Source organism: Eretmochelys imbricata, chromosome 27, assembly GCF_965152235.1.
Source record: "Eretmochelys imbricata isolate rEreImb1 chromosome 27, rEreImb1.hap1, whole genome shotgun sequence".
Lineage (NCBI taxonomy): Eukaryota > Metazoa > Chordata > Testudines > Cheloniidae > Eretmochelys > Eretmochelys imbricata.
The window spans coordinates 9988038-10010169 of NC_135598.1; the positions used below are offsets into that span (position 1 = coordinate 9988038).

A 22132-nucleotide genomic window follows, 5' to 3' on the forward strand; every position below is an offset into this window, starting at 1 on the left:
AAGTAAGTCGGCGATGGAAAAAGAAGCATTTCCAAGAAGAATCCAACAGCTAGGAAGCTAAACTATCAGGCAACAGCAGGTTCCTTAGGCGTCGACTTGTGTCCCACTCCTGTCATCTGCTTGAGGCATTTGTTCCTGTGTTCACAGCCGAACCTAGATGCCATGCTCAGTTTTCTCTACGGCTGCAGCTCCTCCATAGCACATCTAGGGGGTCAAATCCTGGCCCTACTGAAACCAACGAGTAGGGAAACCTTAGAGACGAATACAATAAAGCAATGGGGTTCCTCATATTCAGTGGGACCAAGGTTTCCAGCAGAGACAGGCCTGAACCAACCCCTCGAAACAGCTCTGAACTCGGGCAGATCAAAACCCAACATCTGGCTCAGATATTTGTGCCATGAGCTCAGTTCTGTTTTCCAGAGATCATGCAGGGCCTGGCATCACTCCACATGCTACATAGCAGTTGCCCCTTGACTTAGTCATAAACACAGCTTTAACCTGGTTATGGTCCAGTCTACACTATAAAGTGCAACAGTGGGGCTCTTCTATTCCAACCCCTCTGTGCTGCACTGCCACTTTATCTCCCCAGCTGGGGATTCTCCCAATGTGAGCAAGTCCCCATTGACAGCCAGTTTAGTCTGTTCCTACTCTTCTCCAGAGCACAGGTGATGCGACCACAGTGCTGCTGAGCTCGAGCTATTCTACAATTGGCAGATGGCCCTTTGGGGGCCGCAGCCAGTTGGTGCACTTTAGAGCAGCTCCTAGGCTGCTCTAATCACAGAATCATAGAAATGTTGGGCTGGAAGGGATCTTGAAAAGTCATCAAGTCCAGCTCCATGCATGGAGGCTGGACCAAGTAAACCTAGACCAGCCCCGACAGGTGTTTGTCCAACCTGTTCTTCAAAACCTCCAATGATGGGGATTCTACAACCTCCCTTGGAAGCCTATTCCAGAGCTTAACGATGCTTAGAGTTAGACAGTTTTCGTTATATCTAACCTCAATCTCACTTGCTGAAAATTAAGCCCATTACTTCTTGTCCTTTCTTCAGTGGACATGAAGAACAATTGATCACTGTCCTCTTTATAACAGCCCTCAACATATCTGAAGGGCTTCACTGGATTCCCCTGTCAATCTTTTTTTCTCAAGACTGAACATGGCCAGTTTGTTTAATCTTTCCTCACAGGTCAGGTTTTCCAAACCTTTTATCACTTGTGTTGCTCTCCTCTGAACTCTCTTCAGTTTGTCCATATCCTTCCTAGGGTGCGGTGTCCAGAACTGGACGCAGTACTCCAGCTGAGGCCTCACCAGTGCTGAGTAGAGCGAGACAATTACCTGACACATTTTACATACAACACCCCTGTTAATATGCCCCAGAATGATATTAGACTTTTTAACAACTGCAGCACATTGTTCACTCATATTCAGTTTGTGATTCATTATAACCTGCAGATCCTTTTCAGCAGGACCACCTAGCCAGTTATTCCCCATTTTATAGTTATCATTTGATTTTTTTCTTTCTTAAGTGAAATATTTGGCCTGTGTCTTCATTGAATTTCATCTTGTTGAATTCAGGCCAATTGTCCAATTTGTCAAGGTCATTTTGAATTCTAATCCTGTACTCCAAAGCGCTTGCGACCCCTCCTGGCTTGGTGTGATCCACACATTTTATACGCATACTCTCCACTCCATGATCCACGTAATTAATGAACATATTGAACAGTACCAAACCTAGGACTGACCCCTGTGCCCCAAGATCCCACTATATAAGCCCTCCCAATTAGGTTGTTTTGACATGATTTGTTCTTGACAAATCCATATTGGTTATTCCTTATAACTCTATTATCCTCTAAATGCTTACAAACTGATTGTTTAATAACTTGTTCTAGTATCTTTCCAGGTATCAAAGTTAGACTGGTCTATAATTCCCTGGGTCCAATTTGTTCCCCATTTTAAAGATAGATACTATGTTTGTCCTTCTCCAGCACTCTGGGACCTCACCCATCATCCACAAATTCTGAAAGACAATTGCTAACGGTTCTGAGATTGCATCAACTAATTTCTTAAGTAGTGTAGGCTGAATTTCTTCAGGCCCTTCTGACTTGATCTAAATATTCTTTACCCTGATCTTTCCCTATTTTGGCTTGCATTCCCTTCCCCTTGTTGTTAATATACATTGTGTTGAGGTCAGTGATGAGCTGCCAAAATCTTAACAACGGGTTCCCTCCTCACCCCACGAGGGGGTCATTGCCCACCCCCGCCTCCCGGGACTCCTGCCCCATCCAATCCCCCCTGCGTTCCCCATCCACCCCCCTCCCCTGTCCCCTGACTGCCCCCAGAACCAGGCGGGCAGGAGGGTCTCGTGGGCCACTGTAGTGGGTGCCCACCCCACCCCTAAGAGCCAGAGGCACCTGCTGGGGGACGAGGTGGGGAGTCCCGGTGGTGCTTATCTAGGGCAGCTCCCAGGAAGCATCCAGCACGTCCCTCTGGCTCCTAGGGGCGGAGGAGCGTAGCTAGCGGGGGGAGCAGCTGCTCCCCCAACTGATCACATCAAAAGTGGCGCCTTAGGCACCAATTCCCTGAGTGCTCCGGGGCTGGAGCACCCACAGGGAAAATTTGATGGGTGGAGAGCACCCACTGGCAGCTCTCCGCCCCATGCCTGGCCCCAGCTCACCTCCGCTCCGCCTCCTCCCCTGAATGCACCGCCCCGCTCTGCTTCTCCGTGCCCCCCCCGCCCCCGGCTTCCCGCAAATCAGCTGTTCGGCGGGAAGCTGCGGAAGGCTGAGAAGCAGGCGGCGGCTGCCCACTCAGGCCGAGGGTGGCGGAGATGAGCTGGGGCGGGAAGCAGTTCCCCTGCGCCTCCCCCTCCCCCGCCGGGTTACCTGCTGCGGCACGGGCGGCCCTCCTCGCGCCCCCCCCCCGCCCCAGCTCACCTCCACTCCGCCTCCGTCTCCTCCCCTGAACGCACCACCCCGTTCTGCTTCTCTGCGCCCCTGCCGCCGGCTTCCCGCGAATCAGCTGTTCGGCGGGAAGCCGGGGAAGGCTGAGAAGCAGGCGGTGGCTTCCAGCTCAGGCCGAGGGTGGCGGAGGTGAGCTGGGGCGGGGAGTGGTTCCCCTGCACACACACACACACCCGTCCCCGGTTACCTGCTGCGGCGCGGGTGGCCTTCCTCGTGCCCCCCGCCCAAGCTCACCTCCTCTCTGCCTCCCTGGGCCTGAGCCCGAAGCCGCTGCTTGCTTCTCAGCCCGCCCCAGCTTCCCGCGCGAACAGCTGATTCGTGGGAAGCCTGGGGGGGCGGAGAAGCAGGGAGGGGTGGCGCATTCAGGGGAGGAGGTGGAGGCGGAGCAGAGGTGAGGTGAGCTGGGGCCGGGGGTGGGGCAGGGAGCTGCCGGTGGGTGCTCTGCACCCACCAAATTTTCCCCTTGGGTGCTCCAGCCCTGGAGCACCTGTGGAGTCGGCCCCTAAGGAGCCACTTTGGGCCGGTTAAATTTAGAAGCCCTTTTAGAACCGGTTGTCCCTCATGGAACAACCGGTTCTAAAAGGGCTTCTAAATTTAACAACCGGTTCTAGCAAACCCGTGCGAACTGGCTCCAGCTCACCACTGGCTGAGGTTCTAATCTCATTAACCTTTTCAGTGAGCCTGACTGCTTGTGATGAAATCCAGGGAAATTTAACTTTTACCTTGATTTCCAAAAGCAGCAGAGGTATGCCAAACTGAAAAAGATTTTGGCGCCTAACTCCCATTCAAATCAATGGGATTTAGGCACCATCTTGAATCCCACCCTAAATGCTTCTGCAAATTCCTCTTATGTCTCAAGTGCAGGAGCCCTCCTACTTGCTTTCGCCATGCCAGATCAGTAAGTAGATGCAACTCCATTCTCAGTTGGTCTCAGCCTTTGGCTGCTCTTCTGCTGAAGGGGAAGGGCTGCAGACAAGGGAGAGATCACTGCTTCTCCCTGGGGGCAGTTGGGGAAGGAGGTCACAAGTTTCAGGACTTGTCCACACGTGAAAATTAATCCAGAATAAGGTAGGGTGTGAGTTTAAAGCAGATGAAGACCATCCACACATGGAGATAATCAAGAGTAGCTATTCTGGAATCGCTCCCTGTGTAGACAAGCCCTCAGGGTATTTCTACACTACAGCTGCTACAGCAGAACGACAGTGCAGTAGCCGTGCCACAGCGTAGACGCCTCTGACATCAACAGAAGATGTTTTTTCATCAATGTAGTTAATTCGAGAGGTGGTAGCTAGATCAATGGAAGAATCCGTCTGTCAACCTATCCGTGTCTACACGGGGAGTCAGTTTCCTGTCTACAGAAGCAGTGCAAACTTTTTCCCATGCTGCCCTACCAGCATTCCTCAGTCCTGGCTTGGAGGAGGCAAAGAGGCCCACTCGATCCTTACCTCCCTCTGCGGAGACCGCCAACAGTGGTTGTGTGTGGGAGTGGGAGAAGAGAGGGCAGTTTAGATTACTGACCCCTGCTCACCAGGAACTTGATTCAGACCCACCAAGCTCAGTTCACAAAGCGACTGAGCAGCCTTCAGGCAGCAATGGGTCAAGATGGCCCTCGGACAAAGTCCCAGATAACTTAGGCTATTGTGCCCATCTCTAGCAATTTTTTTCACTCATGACCAGCCTGGACTGGAAGCTGGTCACATGAGCACTCTGGGGCCTCTTGGAAATCCGACTCCCAAGCTTTTGGAGGTGCTTTCTAGACTGCCCTTATGTAGCATAAGGTGAGCAAGGTAACCGCTTTCATTGGACCCACACAGCTACAAGAACTCTGCCAACAACCAGGGAAGATCTCGAATTTTGCTGCCTGAAATAGAAATGCCACAACATGAAGAAAAAGGAAGCATTACTTCCGAGAGAGAAGTTGGTCCAATAAAAGGGATTACCTCATCCACCTCTCTCTAATATCGTGGGACCAACACTCAAGCAGCATGTTAGTTGCCAGCTATGAAATTATTGATCAGCTTTAAAATCTGCCTCTGCAGCCCCCTGTCTGGTTACCCTGGATTTTGAGGTTAATGCCTGACACCTGACCAGCTTAATAAACGGAGTTTATTATCAGATTAGGAACTGAAGACATCTGCTCCATTGGCCATCTGGTAAGTCTGAAGAAGTCTTCAAGTGGGAAGCAGAAGGAGAGAGCAGAGGCCATCCTCTCAGCAGCCTGTACAGATGTATCTCTAAAACTTCTCAGCATTTCGGAAAGGAAAAAGCCTTCACCCCAGTAGGTAAGTTTCCTTCATTTCCTCAGAGCATGGGCTGTTTTGTGGCAGCGTTCATTTGTGTCACTGTGTTCCAGGCTGTGTCCTGGCTTCTCTTCAAAGCCTCGCTTTTCCTTGGTTTATCACTCAGGTGTCAATGAGTTGCAGGTCGGCACGAAAGTGTAACAGTCTCAGCTATGGAATTTGACAGTATGTATATACCACTCTAGGTAGAGGAAGGTAGGGCAAGACATATTGAATATTTCTATTGCAGTGCATTATAGAGAGTGCACTCTTACGAAGTGATGGAGCAAAGAAAAATGGCAATAACAGTGCTAGCAATATACAGGAAGAATCACAGTGTGTGTGTTAAAATTAATCCATTCAGCTTTATACTTAGATACATTTTGCACTCAGACCTCCAAACATGTTTTGATTCTAAATATGAAACTGATTAATCTATCATGTGGGCCACTTAATTTTGGTATTCTGAATAACATTTAAAAAAAAAAAGACACTATGTAAAAGACATCACTCTTGCTTAAAAAGTCTCTCTGAACTAGACCCAAACATCAGACCAGTTGCAGCCACGCTTATTCTTGCCAGAAGCCTTACTGAATACTGCTAAGATAACAATGACTATTTCACGCACATCACTTATTCTAAAGATTCCTCATTCTTTGCAAACCCTAATTTATTCACAGATTCCATATCCCCTGTTCTATTTCCATAAACAGGATTCTGTTTATGTGGAGTTGCTTAACTAATTGCATCTGCTATCTCCCAGCTTATAAATAATAAAGATCAGAAGTATAGTCTAAATACATATTTAGATACTCAGAACAAGTTCAATTTCTTTGGACAGTTCAAAATATCCTTATAGTGCTGTTTCCTTTTAATACTTTTGCAAGTTAATTGTTAAATTATTGCAAATTAAAGCAAAATTGCCAAAAAAAAATAAAAATAAAATACAAACCCTGAAAGCATTAGAGATATTTAAGTTTTGGTTTAAACTGACAAAGGCCAGGGGGGAAAAATCAGAATAATACTTCATTTGTTTTCCCCATCCACATCAACTATGAAACTAGTTTCAGACTCCAAGGGCCAGAACCTCAGCTGATGTAAATCAGCACAGACCCATTGACTTCCAGGGAGTTATGCGGCTTTACTCCAGTTGAAAATCCAGCCCACAGCATTCTGAGAGATATTCAATAATTAAATATACCAGATGAATTTAAGAACAGTGTTTCAGTTAGAACCAGGAAGTTGTGTTCATGTTGCTCTTTATACAATGAGAGCACAGATAATGGTTTGGGCTAGGACAGACAGCCAGGACTCCTGGGTTCCATGGCCAGCGCTGCCACTGACTTGCTTTGTGACCGTGAGCAAGTGACTAGAGCTGTTTGATTTTCAGGTCACCAAGTCTGTAAAATGGGGATAATACTTACGTATTTCACAGGGGCATTATGTCACTTAATTCATTAATGTTCATAAAGTGCTTTGGGACTCTTGGATGAAAGGTGCTAGAGAAGGGCAAAGTATTAGAATTTAGCTGGAAATAGCAACCTGGTAACAAACCTATCCAGAGGAATAGGGTTTGAGAAAAATCGCTCCCTTTCAGTATAGTACGCTCTGAGTTCAAAAAGATGCAGTTAGCGATTAGAGCATTCTTTTAATTTAAGATAAATGGGCAATTCTAGGCAATATCCAGGCTCAAATCATTGAATCCTCTTAAAGCTGCCTGGTAATAGAGGTTCAGGGTCAGGTTGAAGGCACATATGGTAGTAAGGAGTCTAACACCCAATAAAAGTCAAAGGTAGGTAAATCCCTAATTGCCATTTGTGCCTGGGAAAAATCTCCCACCTAATATATATATATATATATATATTGAATTGGGTGGGGGGTTTTAATATCAGTCTAGGTCCTCCACTAGTGTAAATCAGCATCAAACCATTAGATGTTCTTCTGGGTAACAAAAAAACCAGTTATAGTAACAAAAAAAAAAAAAAAAGCTTTGGAAGAGCTATTAACCCTCATGCTTCTTAACCCTCATGCTTCAGGGCATCAGCCTAGCTACAAGGGGGTCAGGAAGACTCTCTCTGGTAGCAGCTAATCCCATAACTGCCCACTGCAGGTTTTCTTTTACCTTCCCCTAGTACTGGTCACAGCTGGTGAGGATATTGGACTAGATGGACAACTGGTCTGATCTAATGTGGAAATTCCTATGTTACCTAAACCAGCATAGCAACATTGGCTCTAATAAAACTCTGCCAGTTTAAACCAGCTGAGGATCTGCTTATATCTTCTATTTGGAATGCTGGAGAAATTCAAGGATTTTCCATACCAGCTCAGAATGGGGAAACAGATAGATAGCCTTAGTGTGTCTCCAGGCCCCACTGACTTCACTGAGTCCTAAGAGAAGCTAAACTGTTGATCATACCTGCTTTTGGGCTGCCTTAGGAGAAGCATTTCCAGAAGATGTATGTAAATCAGTAACAGGGCTTCCACTCTGGTTGCAGGGCAACATGGCTCAAGATCTCACAGAAAAAGAACTGCTGAAGATGGAACTTGACCAGCTAAAAAAGGAAGTGAAGAATGAAAGGGAAATGGCAAGTATTTCTATTAGGGTCTAAGCACAATGGGATAAATTAATCTCTGGGGTAACCATCTAGACCAACGTTTATACCAGGCAAAGTGTGCTCCAATTTAAGGGCCTTCAATTAAATCTCAAATACAAAACCAGTCACTGAGTTTTCACATTTCCACGTTAAAGATAGGATTTAGCCTTGTGTTTTACTTGTCAGGATTGCAAATTTCAGGCTTCTAGTGCATATAAAAAGGCTAGAGGAAAGGACAATTAGTGAGAGCACAAAGAGAAAATGATTTGGGCCCAGATCTCAAAGGCACTTAGGTGCCTGACTCCCACTGAAATCAATGAGGCATGAGGATCTTGGTCCCTGAGTATATGGAACACAGTCTTCTCTGGCTGCCATCTGAGTATTTAAAGACAGATGGAAAATAGCAGTTTGCCAACACAGTCCAATCATGTACAGTGCCAAGTGCCCTCAACTCCTGTTACAGTATATGGGAGAAGAGAGCACTCAGCACAAAGAAGGATTGGTCTCACAGGGCTAGGTTTTTAGGAGTTTAGCCTCATCCTGACATTCAGCACTCAACACACCACCATCTTTTGAAAAATCTGGCCCACAGTGTCTGTTGCTGCATAAAAAGTCTGGTCCAGCTCCATTGAAGTCCATGGGAGCTTGGATAATAGCAAGATCTTGCCACTGACTTCAATGATAGCAGGATCAGGCCCAAACTGATGGAGAATGACATTAGAGTTAAGACACTTATATGCAATGTTCCACTTGGTTTAAAAAAAAAAAGGTTAAGGGGCAGGAGAACTAGTTTGTATAGGAGACCCCATAAAATAATCTAGTTGTATCGTGCAGAGAAGACAAAGTCAGGTGCTAGAGAAGACAAAATCCTGCACTGGCTGTGGGATGAGATTGACTAGATGACTGAAAAGTCTTAGCCAGTTTCCATCTTGTACCATTAAATTACTACAGTATAACCCAGCTGAATTAACATGGCCAGAGTTCTTAAAACAGGAGCAGGGGTAGCAATGCGGTCTCTCTGCATGGAATTCATTGGCTATTTCATTGGCCCAGGGTTGCTAGTCTACTCTATATCGGTTTTTATAGCACACTCATCACCAGAGTATCTGAGTACCTTCCTATAGTGCATTAAGCAACGTGACTACATCTCTGTCACGTGTTTATTCTCTTATCCTCTCCCCAGAGGGAGAAGTGTGTGTAGGGGAATGTCATGCTTTACTAGGGTTTTTGGTTTATTTGTTAAATATATCTCTGTTGTACACATTTACATTAGAGAAGGTATGGTCAAAAAAACGTGCCTTGCACTTGGAGCGAAAAGTGATGAGGCCTGTTCTAGCCCTGAGTGCCTGGGGAAATTCATGACATAGTCTCGGACCAGCCCCGAAGAAGGTTCTGTGTCCCGTACAGATGAGCGTTTACCCTTATTGTTGAGGGTTCCATAGTGCCAGAGGAGCGAAGTTGTTGACTCCTCCTGGTGTTGAGTACCCTCAGCTCCAGTGAGCCTTTACTGGCTTGCTGAGGGTTCTCAGCACCATGCCCCGGGGCTCTGGGAAATTCCTGCTGCTGATCCAGGGAAGTGGCCTGCTTCAGAAAAATAATTCCCATCAAGGTGCAAGATTCAGAGAGGGATTGGACATTTATATGGATAACAAGGCTATTCAGAGTTAGAACAGTTAATGCTAAGAAACGGGTTTGGTAAGGATCTAAGACGGCATGCTCCAAAATCTTCAGCCAATCTCTAACAATTAGGGGCTAGGATGACTCCAACATAGGGAGAGGTTTCATGCACCTTCTTATGAATCATCTGGGACTCACCACTGTCCTCTCTCCAACAGTGGAGTATGAGGGACCATGAGTCTGATACAGTCTGGCCAATCCTATGTAATGAGATCTCTTTATCATAACCTAAGAAGAGATTCTTCTTTCTCTCCAGGTCTCCAAGACGGGCAAAGAGCTCAAGGAGTATATAGAATCCATGGCAGCAGAGGACCCTCTTTTGAAAGGTGTTCCTGAGGATAAGAACCCTTTTAAGGAGAAGGGAGGCTGTATAATTAGTTGATCCCCACCACTCACAAACTTCGGACCCTTTCCTCCTACAAAACGAAGACTGTGAGAATTTTGCTTACCACTGTAGAGTGATCTTTCCATTGGGTGGGGCAGCCCTTTTGAAATGCAGTACATTTATGGGACGAAAAAAAGGGATATTTGAGACGTACCTAAATTTAGCAGCAAGAAGGCAGCCTTCTTCTCTAGGCCGTCACAGCTGATTTCCATTTAATTTAATAGACATACACATTTGTTGAACTCGCTGCACTTCTATCAATCAACACTTAAATCAGGCATTAAGAAAACCCTGAGACTATAAAGCTTAACTTCAGACTTGACCTCTCTAGCACAAGGTGGAAGCCAATTCCACTTGACTTGTTGGGTGACTGTGAGCAAGTCACTTAACCTCTGTGACAGAGTTTCCCCACCTGTAAAATAGGGATAATAATGCTTGCTCGCCTTTGGCAAAGCACGTAGAGATCTAAGTTTCAATGGTGCTAAGTATTATTATAGCTATCACGCCCAAGGATTTTAGGGGAACTGATAAATTGACATATTTACTCTGTCCACATTCCAGGCTACCAGTTACTTGGATGTTGCTCCTTTATTAATTACATTATTTGGGGAGAGACCCTCCCACCCCCTACCTCGTCTGCCCCCAGCAATGCGCTCAGATCACTACGCAAGAACAAATATTTAATAATATGTAATTTAACCATTTAAAACACAAACACCCTCTTAGAATACAAATTGAGTCTGGTGTGGGGTATGCAGAAGAGGAAGATAATAAGGAGCCAATAGTAAGCATTGATGGGGAAAGGCACCACAAAGAAATGTTTGCAGGCTCCATCTGCTCAAACCTAGCCTGGGGTGATAGTGAGAGTTATTCCTCAGATTGCAGTTCCATGGCTTGGGTGGTATTAGCGGGTGGATCTCAGTCAAATCCCCAGTGGTCAAGTACCCCTAAGCTGCCCCACATTTAGCACTAACTTGCTAACAGGCTCAGCACTAAATGAGCTATAGTGTGAGACTGAGCCTCCTACAACAGATTTGAGGCATTGGCAGGGCAGCATGAGGCACTCACCTTGCCACCTCCCGTGCTGTTACCCGTCCAACAGATGAAGTGTATCCGTCTGCAACCACCAAGACTGAAATGTTCCAAGAGCCGATGCGGTTATGGGTGTCTTCATTTTTTGGGGAGCCCTCCCCCTCAAAAAATGATTTGTGCAGTAACCTAAATCAACAGAAAAAAATGTATATTGAAAATAAGACAGCGAGGAATCCAAGCTTCCTGAGGCAGAGCTGTCTACACCACTACCACTTCCCCTTTGAGTGAGACGTGTGGCCAAGACCACGACTCAGACCCCTGCTGCATCCTGTGATTTCTCTGTAATAGTGTATTTGATATTAAAGGATATGAAACACTTTACTTTAGAGGTACAAAAGATATGTTTGAAGCAGGCACGTATCAGTGTAAGATTTAGTAGCGTTAAAGACAATAAAGGCTTTTTCAGTGAAGGAATTGTCCATTCTCTTCCCTCCCGTATAAAACACAACTGTCACGTGGGAAGAGGTGGCAGGGTTATCTTTTGGTTCCTGTTGTAGCAATTCTGCATGTCAAGTGTTTGCGCTGGAACATGCCAAAGTACCAGCTTCTGATACTTTTGCGGCAAAGTAGAAGTCACATCAGAACTGGCTTAGTCAGCACCACGTACGAACAAATCTCTGTAGTTGGCATGATTTCTGTCTGCCAAGCCACCACTCGCACTAACTTGAGGCTCACTCCTGACCACTGCTGAACCTCATGGAAGTGGAAGGGGGGCTCAGCCTTCTCAGGGTCAGGCCCTACATGCATCATAAAGGAGCCTAGCTCCCATAGAAGAGATGAGCGTGGGGAGGGGGAACAACAAGAAACTAATTTTTTAAGCCAAATTGAGAATTATGCATTTCCTCAGTAGCCGACATCATCCTGCTCAATGTCTTGTATGCAATTAGCAGATGTTTTGTTCATTCTGTTGTGGACTATAAATAAATCTGCTGAATATTTTAAACATTGCTCATCATTCTTCCTCTTTTTTTTTTTTTTTTTGGTGTTGGTAGTAGTAGTTTCGAGAAGTACCCGTTCCTGAGTTTATAGCTCAGAACACAGAACCCTCTGCTCAGTTAACCTGACACAGGGCAAAACCACCCAGCAATCTTTCCTTGAGTGAAATTCCAATTTAAGTTCATGGAAATTTATCCCGAATCAGGATTAGCGCGGTTTGGCCCGTTGTTGGCACTGAAAGGGCAAAGCATCTGACATCCTTTCAAAGGGTCTTTCCAATCAGCACACAGAATATGCTGTTTTCTAATCTAGACAAGCATCTTCAGGTTAAAAATAAGACCCAGTTTCTCATACCCCTCCCCCAAATCTTCCTCTCCCAACAGCCTCTGCTGGAATGTGTCACCCATCATGTCACCATCAGGCACTTATGAAAAATTAAAACTTGCCCATTGACAGATAAGAGCTTTGTTCTTTGTCTCCATTTCCAACCTGAGAGGGAGGGGAGGAGGGAGATAGATCAAATATACCCAGGTATTACCGTTCTCAAAGGAGATTGACCTATTTAATCAAAGCTGAGCTCCTTGTAACCTGCGTCAGAGTGAAATAATCTGTATTAAAGGGATTTGACTTTCTGGACCTTTCCTGTTTGACTGGTCTCTGGTCTTTACAAAGGATTTACCAACAGCACTGAAAGCAGGGGTTGTAACCAGCCTACGAAATTTGTTTAAGCAAGGGCCTCCTGAACCCTGCCTGCAGCGTCCTTAGAATCCCCTGAAGCAACCAAGCAACTCCAATCCTGGAACTTTTAAGATTCCACCAGCTTGGTACAGGAACTCAGTGTTAGTCAATGGAATACCCTCCACAGGTCATAAGTCTTCCATAGGGCAGGCGGGATTTCCAAGGTCCAGGATCATACATACAATACAGTTGTGGAGAAAGAGGCAGCAGACTCAGTAGGTGGTGAGAACTAACAATGCATTAATAGTGATGGGGGAAAAACCAAAGTCACCCTTCCAGTGTGACACAAGAAGTGCTGCCCTCAGGAAATTAAAATGAGCGCAGCATGGTGACTCCCTGCTTATAACTATGGCCATTATGATTCAGGCTGCTACATAGTTATATTTCTGCAGAAAATTAAGGGAAAATAACTTTATTTGTGCCAATATAAAGGGTCCTAAAAAAAGAGTCCAGTGTCCTATAATGTCTGTGTAACCCATCCTAAAAGAATGTGGGCGTTTGCTCTGCTTTAGTGCCTTGTCCATACAAAATGTTTACAAGAATAATATTATTATTATCCCAGGTGATTTAGTCCTTTAGCTCAAAGAGAAGAGTCATGCTTTTAGATCTGAAGGTCCCAGATTTAGATCCCACTGATGGCCCAAGCAGGTCAACTATACCATCTGGTTTTAGACAGAACTGCTCTCTCTCTTCCACGGAGACTTCTGCCTAAAAGTCAACGGTGCAATATAGCTCCCCCTCTACAACTTGCAAGTCTCTCTTTAAAAGACACACGAATGAAGAGTGGAGCTCTAATCTGAAAAGCAATTCTGCAGACATGTTACCACAGGGCTTCATGTTTATCTTCTCTCAGCGACTCCAAATTAAGTTTGTTCTGCTTACCAGCAGTGGCCAGTCTCCAACCCTGTCTTGGGATCTGAATATCAAGCTGGGTTATTTCTGACATACATCATCACCAGTAACAGCAAGTCAGATTCTGCCCTCGCCTGTGTAATGCTGTTGTCTTTACATCTTGCACTCATTTACACTCAGTTAGCCCCATTATCTCCGGGGGGGGGGGGTGGGGGGGGCGGAGGAGGGAAGGAGCACTAGTATAACAAGGCAGAGTTTGGCCCCAAATTAGAATGTAGTTAAAAGTTCTGTTAATGGTGACAACCCAGCTCCATCTCTTTGCTGTGTTTCAGCTGAGCTAAGAGAATCTTATTTTTGCCACTAAAAACCAATATTTCTGACTCTGAACATACACAGTTGGAGGGTGTGCAGTGTAGATCTGCTGACTAAGCGGGGCATTTTTACCTAGCCACCTTCTGCAAGTAAAACCACACTGTAAGTGGCAAACTGTTGCAGACTAACTAGTACATGGAAATTAACATTCTAGTAAGAGCAAAGGATAAGTGTCTCCATCAGGTAATTTAGTGTTTTCAGCTTTTCTGCCTGCCATATTCCCAAATCAGCTAATTCCCTGGTCTCAGGCCCTTTTGGGGGCATATCTTCATTCCTCAGTCTGCATTTTGCCCCCATTTTCAGACTCACGGGATGAAGCAACATTGACTCTGACATTGCAATTCAGACACACTCTCCAGAACCACCTGCAAACAAGTGGAGAGAGGAAGGGTGAAGCCCTCTCAAAAGGTGGTCATAGACAAAAGACAGGCAGTGGTCTCACTCAATCTTATTTCAAGTTTCAGAGTAACAGCCGTGTTAGTCTGTATTCGCAAAAAGAAAAGGAGTCCTTGTGGCACCTTAGAGACTAACCAATTTATTTGAGCATGAGCTTTCGTGAGCTACGGCTCACTTCATCAGATGCATACCGTGGAAACTGCAGCAGACTTTATATATACACAGAGAATATGAAACAATACCTCCTCCCACCCCACTGTCCTGCTGGTAATAGCTTATCTAAAGTGAGCAACAGGTTAGGCCATTTCCAGCACAAATCCAGGTTTTCTCACCCTCCACCCCCCACACAAATTCACTCTCCTGCTGGTGATAGCCCATCCAAAGTGACAACTCTTTACACAATGTGCATGATAATGAAGTTAGGCCATTTCCTGCACAAATCCAGGTTCTCTCACTCCCTCACCCCCCCTCCAAAAACCCACCCCCATACACACACAGACTCACTCTCCTGCTGGTAATAGCTCATCCAGACTGACCACTCTCCAAGTTTAAAACCAAGTTAAACAGAACATCGGGGGGGGGGGGGTAGGAAAAAACAAGAGGAAATAGGCTACCTTGCATAATGACTTAGCCACTCCCAGTCTCTATTTAAGCCTAAATTAATAGTATCCAATTTGCAAATGAATTCCAATTCAGCAGTTTCTCGCTGGAGTCTGGATTTGAAGTTTCTTTGTTTTAAGATAGCGACCTTCATGTCTGTGATTGCGTGACCAGAGAGATTGAAGTGTTCTCCGACTGGTTTATGAATGTTATAATTCTTGACATCTGATTTGTGTCCATTTATTCTTTTACGTAGAGACTGTCCAGTTTGACCAATGTACATGGCAGAGGGGCATTGCTGGCACATGATGGCATATATCACATTGGTGGATGTGCAGGTGAACGAGCCTCTGATAGTGTGGCTGATGTTATTAGGCCCTGTGATGGTGTCCCCTGAATAGATATGTGGGCACAATTGGCAACGGGCTTTGTTGCAAGGATAAGTTCCTGGGTTAGTGGTTCTATTGTGTGGTATGTGGTTGTTGGTGAGTATTTGCTTCAGGTTGCGGGGCTGTCTGTAGGCAAGGACTGGCCTGTCTCCCAAGATTTCTGAGCTGACAGACACCAGGAGTCACAAAATCAGTCAGATCTCCACCTGTGGCCAGTCTGCCATCTGCTGGTAGTATCATCTATCCAGGTGCCAGGAAAGAGAGAACCAGTTATCTCACCCCAGACTAGGAAGCCTTCACTGTAATCAGTCAGAGCAATCTCGGTTTCAAATACCAGGAGAGCTACTGAAGTACTCCAATGTTTCATTTGTAAGCAACATCAGTATGGCAACAAATGCTACAGCCTCTTTACAAATAGCTTCCTTTCTCTTGCAACACAACTTTTGTCCACACATCAATGGCCCTTAAAAATCATCCTGAAATCTACACGATGCATTTTAAAATTTGCTAGCATCTCTCATTCTAAGGACACACGACACTCCGGAAAGGCAGTTGCCCGTGGCACACAGCAGACCTAGCAGCGAATTGAAGGATGAAGGGCTGGGATTTGAAGAACCTGTGCTTTAAGAAGTTGCAGTATTTCAAAGCCACTGCATCAGCTGGCCGTCACAAACACCTGGTTAAAAGAGGCAAGTTACTTCAGGCCTGCTTATTAGGAGCACTGCGCGTCCATCACTCCAGTCCAAGTCAATGGTGTACACACCTCTAAAAACCAGGCCCTGGGAGTATGAGCGGAGAGGTGAGAGGGCCAAACAGGGTACCCACCCCACTGAGTCAGACTCACAGCTGGTCAATGGGAAGGGGAAACTGAGGCACCGAGCAGGACAGTGACTTGCTCAAGGTCACCCAGCAGGTCAGTGGCCAAGCTAGGACCAGAATCCAGGTCTCCCAAGCGCCAGGCCAGCACACTCCCCACTGGGCCACAGTACCTCACCAGTGAATTCCAGTATCTCCCTCCAAGAGCGGAGCTGCAGCTGAGCTCAGGCTAGGGGGTACCAAGAGAAGAGGGGGGAAGAGTGGGGAGCGCGAGAGAACAGGCAGGGTTGCGAACGGAGGCAGTGGCGGACTTAGAGTTAGTGGGGCCCTGTGTGCAGCTTCATTTTCGCTGCCCCCCCTATCCCCCTCAGGACACAGCCAAGAGAAAGAACTTTCTCTTATCTTCCCCCCGTTTTTCATTCTTTTTTTCTTCATCCTCCTCCTATATTATAAGTAATAGGAAGTAAATGACAGTAAAGTGAGGTATTTGATTGGAGCAGAGGGTTGGGGTGCAGGAGGTGGTGCGGGGGTCGGGTTCTGGGAGGAAGTTTGAGAGCAGGGTGCGGGCTCTGGGCTGGGGCAGGGATGCGGGAGGGGTGCGGGCTCTGGGAGGAAATTTGGGTGCAGGTGCTGGCCTGGGGCAGGGGTTCGGGTGCAGGAGGAGTGCGGGCTCTGGGAGGAAGTTTGTCTGCAGGCTCTGGCCTGGGGCAGGGGTTCGGGTGTGGGAGGGGTGCGGGCTCTGGGAGGAAGTTTGGGTGCAGGCCGGGGCAGGGGGTTCGGGTGCGGTCAGCGGGGGCGTCACTAACCTTGGACAGTGCGGCTCCCAAAGCGACCGCCCCACCCCTCTGGCAGCAGCTCCTAGGCGCGGGGAGAGCCAGGGGTCTCCATGCGCCGCCCCCACAGCTCCCATTGGCCGCAGTTCCCAGCCAATGGGAGCTGCGGAGTCGGCGCTCGGGTAACGTGCGGAGACACCCCCCAGGGGCCACCGGGGAATGCCGGCCGTTTCCGGGAGCGGCACGGCGCGGAGGGGGGGAGGCTGCCGGCATGTCTCGGCGCGCCCCTTGTGGGGAGGGGGGCAGCGGGTCTCCGGCCGGGACTTGGGAGGCAGGTTGTCAGATGAGATTTGTCCTGCATTGGGGGGGTGGGGGAAGGCTGTCGTGGGGGGGGGGCACACGGCTTGTTTCACGGTAAATCCGCCTCTGAACAGAGGGGAGGCGGGCTGCAAAGCCCCCTTGTAACACTGCCTGAACCTGGGGGTCAGAGCTAAGGGGGCGGGGGCTGGGAATCTGAGGGGCCCACCAGGGATGCCCAGGAGACAGACACAGACCCCGCGAGACGGGGGCGGGCCGCTCAGCAGAGCCCGCGGTGCCCGGGCGGGGGCGCTGAGGGGCGAGGGCGGGAAGAGGCTACGACGCCGACCCGGCGCGCGGCCCCCGAGCCTTCCCTCTCCGTCCTCGCTCAGCCCCCGAACCCGGCGGCACCAAGACCCAGCGGGCCACAGGAAAGTAGCCAATGCGAGGAAAGGCATCGCTGCCCAGCCAATAGCAGCGCGGGGCAGGCGGGCGCCCGCCCCGACTCAGCCAATCTGCGCTAGGGAGGGCGGGGCCAGGCCCTTCGGCATCACTCGGATTTCTTCGGTTCCTCGGCACCCCACCTCCTCGCGCATGCGCAAGAACGTGCAAACGCTACCCTTTGCTCCCGATACACAAAATGGAGTCCCACTTTAGCCCCCTCGTCCTTTGAAATTAGCCAGAGGGGTAGTTTGGAGCTCCTCCCCTCCCGCCTCTGCGCTGTCCGTGAATTTACTGCGAACTCGGTGGCAAAAAGTCCCCAGAGGTCCCACCGAGATTTGAACTCGGATCGCTGGATTCAAAGTCCAGAGTGCTAACCATTACACCATGGGACCAGCTGGTTAATATGCTGCGTGGAAACCTTCCTCAGCCTCTACTAGCTGCCTTGCAGAAAAACACCCTTGTTTCTTGTTCCTTCCCCCGCAGCATCCTCTCCCCCACCCTGCAAGAGCCGTTCCGCCCCCTCAGTCCTGTGGGGACCAGGCAGGCAGAGCCCAGCGTGGGCGCACCATGCACCCTCCACAGGGCAGTTTGCTCCCCGCAGAAAGCCCTGATTAAATGCTGCAGCAAGATTCTGCAAGCCACGTGCTGCGCTTGCAGGCTTGCAAGCTGTGGAGACACTAGGGCTAACGGGACCAGGGTCGCTTCCCGTGGCGTGCAGCGGGAGCGGATACTGCTGCACGTGTCTCTCCTGCGCTTGAACCATGCTGGGCTCTCTCACGCTTGGACAGCAGAACGTGGGCGCTGGGGAATTAGGCTGCAACCGTGCACCCCTCGGAAGGAAAAACTGCAGACATGAGAAAAGGCAGATGGGACCTCCCCAGCGTTTGTGAGGACTTGTGTAGTCTCTCCTAGTCCTCCCTCCATCCCTGTTTTGGATACAGTTGAACCTTTACCAAGAGGAGGATTTTGATCTGTGGAAACACTTATTTAAAAAGCTCTGGTCCTTGCTGCTTCACCAACCCCCTGGTGCAAGCTGCAGTGTGCAACCATGGCTCTAGAGCACTGACGGGTTTGGTTTTGTGGACAGGAGCTGGTTGGTTTGGTTTTATGGACAGGAAAACAGCCGTGTTCTCCGAGGATGAAATTCTCTGCTCACATCCCGGCTCTGCTCTGCTCTCAAGACATGTACCTGTCATAGCTGGAGAGCAGGCTCGCAGAGTGGAGCTGCAGCGTGTAGATCCGAAAAGAGAATTTTGCTTCAGGTGCAAACACTTGTTGGGAAAGAATATATTAATGATGTCCCTAAATGCTGCAATAACACTATTGCAAGCAAGAGTGATTGGGACCATGACTGTGGAAGACTGTTTGCAGTATATAAATGGAGAGAAAGGTGCATACTCGCACTCAGCGTTATAAACTCATCTGTCCGGGTCCTATGCCGCACCACAGCTGAGTTAGTCTGCTTCCCTACATCAGCAAACTGCAGTGGGAGACCTCTCTAACCCAGATGGGGCATTTCCTTCTGAGAAAGGATTTTCAAACGGTCCCAAAGTTGAGACCAGTGGGCATGCTCCACTGTAGGGATCTGGGAGGAAGATTTTGCATTCTGTAGACTGTTAGGGCAGCATACTCTAGGGCTGCAGTTAAAAAGCAGGGACTGGGTCATCAGGCAGACAGCAAAACCCTTCCTCATCAGAGGGATAGGACTCTGAGGAGTGCCTTAAAAAGCCATCCTCCACCAGAGGGCACTACCTTCGCAGCGCTGGGATACTAAGCATTTATAAAAAAGAAAAGGAGTATTTGTGGCGCCTTAGCGACTAACCAATTTATTTGAGCATAAGCTTTCCTGAGCTACAGCTCACTTCATGGGATGCATACAGTGGAAAGTACAGTGAGGAGATTTTATATACACACAGACCATGAAAAAATATACATTGTAAGGAGAGTGATCACTTAAGATGAGCTATTACCAGCAGGAGAGTGGGGTGGGGGGAGAGAAAACCTTTTGAAGTGATAATCAAGGTGGGCCATTTCCAGGAATTAACAAGAACATCTGAGGAACAGTGGGGGGGGGAGGGGGAGAAATAAACAAGGGGAAATAGTTTCACCTAGTATAATGACTCAAAAAGAAAAGGAGTACTTGTGGCACCTTAGAGACTAACTAATTTATTTTATTTAGTCTCTAAGGTGCCACAAGTACTCCTTTTCTTTTTGTGAATACAGACTAACAGGGCTGTTACTCTGAAACCTATAATGACTCAATCACTCCCAGTCTCTATTCAAGCCTAAGTTAATTGTATCCAATTTGCAAATGAATTCCAATTCAGCAGTTTCTCATTGGAGTCTGTTTTTGAAGTTTTTTTGTTGAAGGATAGTCACTTTGAGGTCAGAAATCGAGTGACCAGAGAGCCTGAAGTGTTCTCCAACTGATTTATGAATGTTATAATTCTTGACATCTGATTTGTGTCCATTTATTCTTTTACGTAGAGACAGTCCAGTTTGCCCAATGTACATGGCAGAGGGGCATTGCTGGCACATGATGGCATATATCACATTGGTAGATGTGCAGGTGAACAAGCCTCTGATAGTGTGGCTGATGTGATTAGGCCCTAGGATGGTGTCCCCTGAATAGATATGTGGACACAGTTGGCAACGGGCTTTGTTGCAAGGATAGGTTCCTGGGTTAGTGGTTCTGTTGTGTGGTGTTTGGTTGCTGGTGAGTATTTGCTTCATGTTGGGGGGCTGTCTGTAGGCAAGGACTGGCCTGTCTCCCAAGATCTGTGAGAGTGATAGGTCATCCTTCAGGATAGGTTGTAGATCCTTGATGGTGCGTTGGAGAGGTTTTAGTTGGGGCTGAAGGTGACGGCTAGTGGCGTTCTGTTATTTTCTTTGTTGGGCCTGTCGTGTAGTAGGTGACTTCTGGGTACTCTTCTGGCTTTGTCAATCTATTTCTTCACTTCAGCAGGTGGGTATTGTAGTTGTAAGAATGCTTGATAGAGATCTTGTAGGTGTTTGTCTCTGTCTGAGGGGTTGGAGCAAATGCGGTTGTATCGTAGAGCTTGGCTGTAGACAATGGATCGCGTGGTGTGGTCTGGGTGAAAGCTGGAGGCATGTAGGTAGGAATAGCGGTCAGTAGGTTTCCGGTATAGGGTGGTGTTTATGTGACCATCGCTTATTAGCTCTGTAGTGTCCGGGAAGTGGATCTCTTGTGTGGACTGGTCCAGGCTGAGGTTGATGGTGGGATGGAAATTGTTGAAATCATGGTGGAATTCCTCAAGGGCTTCTTTTCGATGGGTCCAGATGATGAAGATGTCATCAATATAGCGCAAGTAGAGTAGGGGCATTAGGGGACGAGAGCTGAGGAAGCGTTGTTCTAAGTCAGCCATAAAAATGTTGGCATCCTGTGGGGCCATGTGGGTACCCATAGCAGTGCCGCTGATTTGAAGGTATACATTGTCCCCAAATGTGAAATAGTTATGGGTGAGGACAAAGTCACAAAGTTCAGCCACCAGGTTTGCCGTGACATTATTGGGGATAGTGTTCCTGATGGCTTGTAGTCCATCTTTGTGTGGAATGCGAGAGACTGCTGAATTGGAATTAATTTGCAAATTGTATACTATTAATTTAGGCTTGAATAGAGACTGGGCGTGGTTGAGTCATTATACAAAGTAAAACTATTTCCCCTTGTTTATTCCTCCCCCCCCCCACTGTTCCTCAGACGTTCTTGTTAACTCCTGGAAATGGCCCACCTTGATTATCACTTCAAAAGGTTTTCTCTCCCCCCACCCCACTCTCCTGCTGGTAATAGCTCATCTTAAGTGATCACTCTCTTTACAATGTGTATGAAAATCAAGGTGAGCCATTTCCAGCACAAATCCAGGTTTTCTCACACACACCCCCAAAACACACACACACACACAAACTCACTCTCCTGCTGGTAATAGCTTATCCAAAGTGACCACTCTCCTTACAATGTGTATGATAATCAAGGTGGGCCATTTCCAGCACAAATCCAGGTTTTCTCACCCCCCCCCCCCAAACACACACACACAAACTCACTCTCCTGCTGGCAATAGCTCATCCAAAGTGACCACTCTCCTTACAGTGTGTATGATAATCAAGGTGGGCCATTTCCAGCATAAATCCAAGTTTAACCAGAACGTCTGAGGGGGGCGGGGTAGGAAAAAACAAGGGGAAATAGGCTACCTTGCATAATGACTTAGCCACTCCCAGTCTCTATTTAAGCCTAAATTAATAGTATCCAATTTGCAAATGAATTCCAATTCAGCAGTTTCTCGCTGGAATCTGGATTTGAAGTTTTTTTGTTTTAAGATAGCGACCTTCATGTCTGTAATTGCGTGACCAGAGAGATTGAAGTGTTCTCCATCTGATTTATGAATGTTATAATTCTTGACATCTGATTTGTGTCCATTTATTCTTTTACTTAGAGACTGTCCAGTTTGACCAATGTACATGGCAGAGGGGCATTGCTGGCACATGATGGCATATATCACATTGGTGGATGTGCAGGTGA

At 47.5% G+C, this 22132-nt stretch overlaps 1 protein-coding gene and 1 non-coding gene across 2 annotated transcripts; one reads left to right on the plus strand and one right to left on the minus strand.

The window, feature by feature from the left end:
* The first annotated feature begins 7738 nt into the window (after positions 1–7738).
* Positions 7739–9915, plus strand: GNGT2 (G protein subunit gamma transducin 2). The gene is made up of 2 exons (XM_077806301.1): positions 7739–7822; positions 9765–9915. The coding sequence occupies exons 1-2, from the start codon at positions 7739–7741 to the stop codon at positions 9888–9890; spliced, it is 210 nt and encodes a 69-aa protein (XP_077662427.1). The 3' UTR covers positions 9891–9915.
* An 8003-nt stretch (positions 9916–17918) lies between these two features.
* TRNAQ-UUG (transfer RNA glutamine (anticodon UUG)) lies at positions 17919–17990 on the minus strand. Its single transcript has one exon. It is a non-coding gene; the product is annotated as a tRNA-Gln (tRNA).
* Between the last annotated feature and the right edge of the window lie 4142 nt (positions 17991–22132).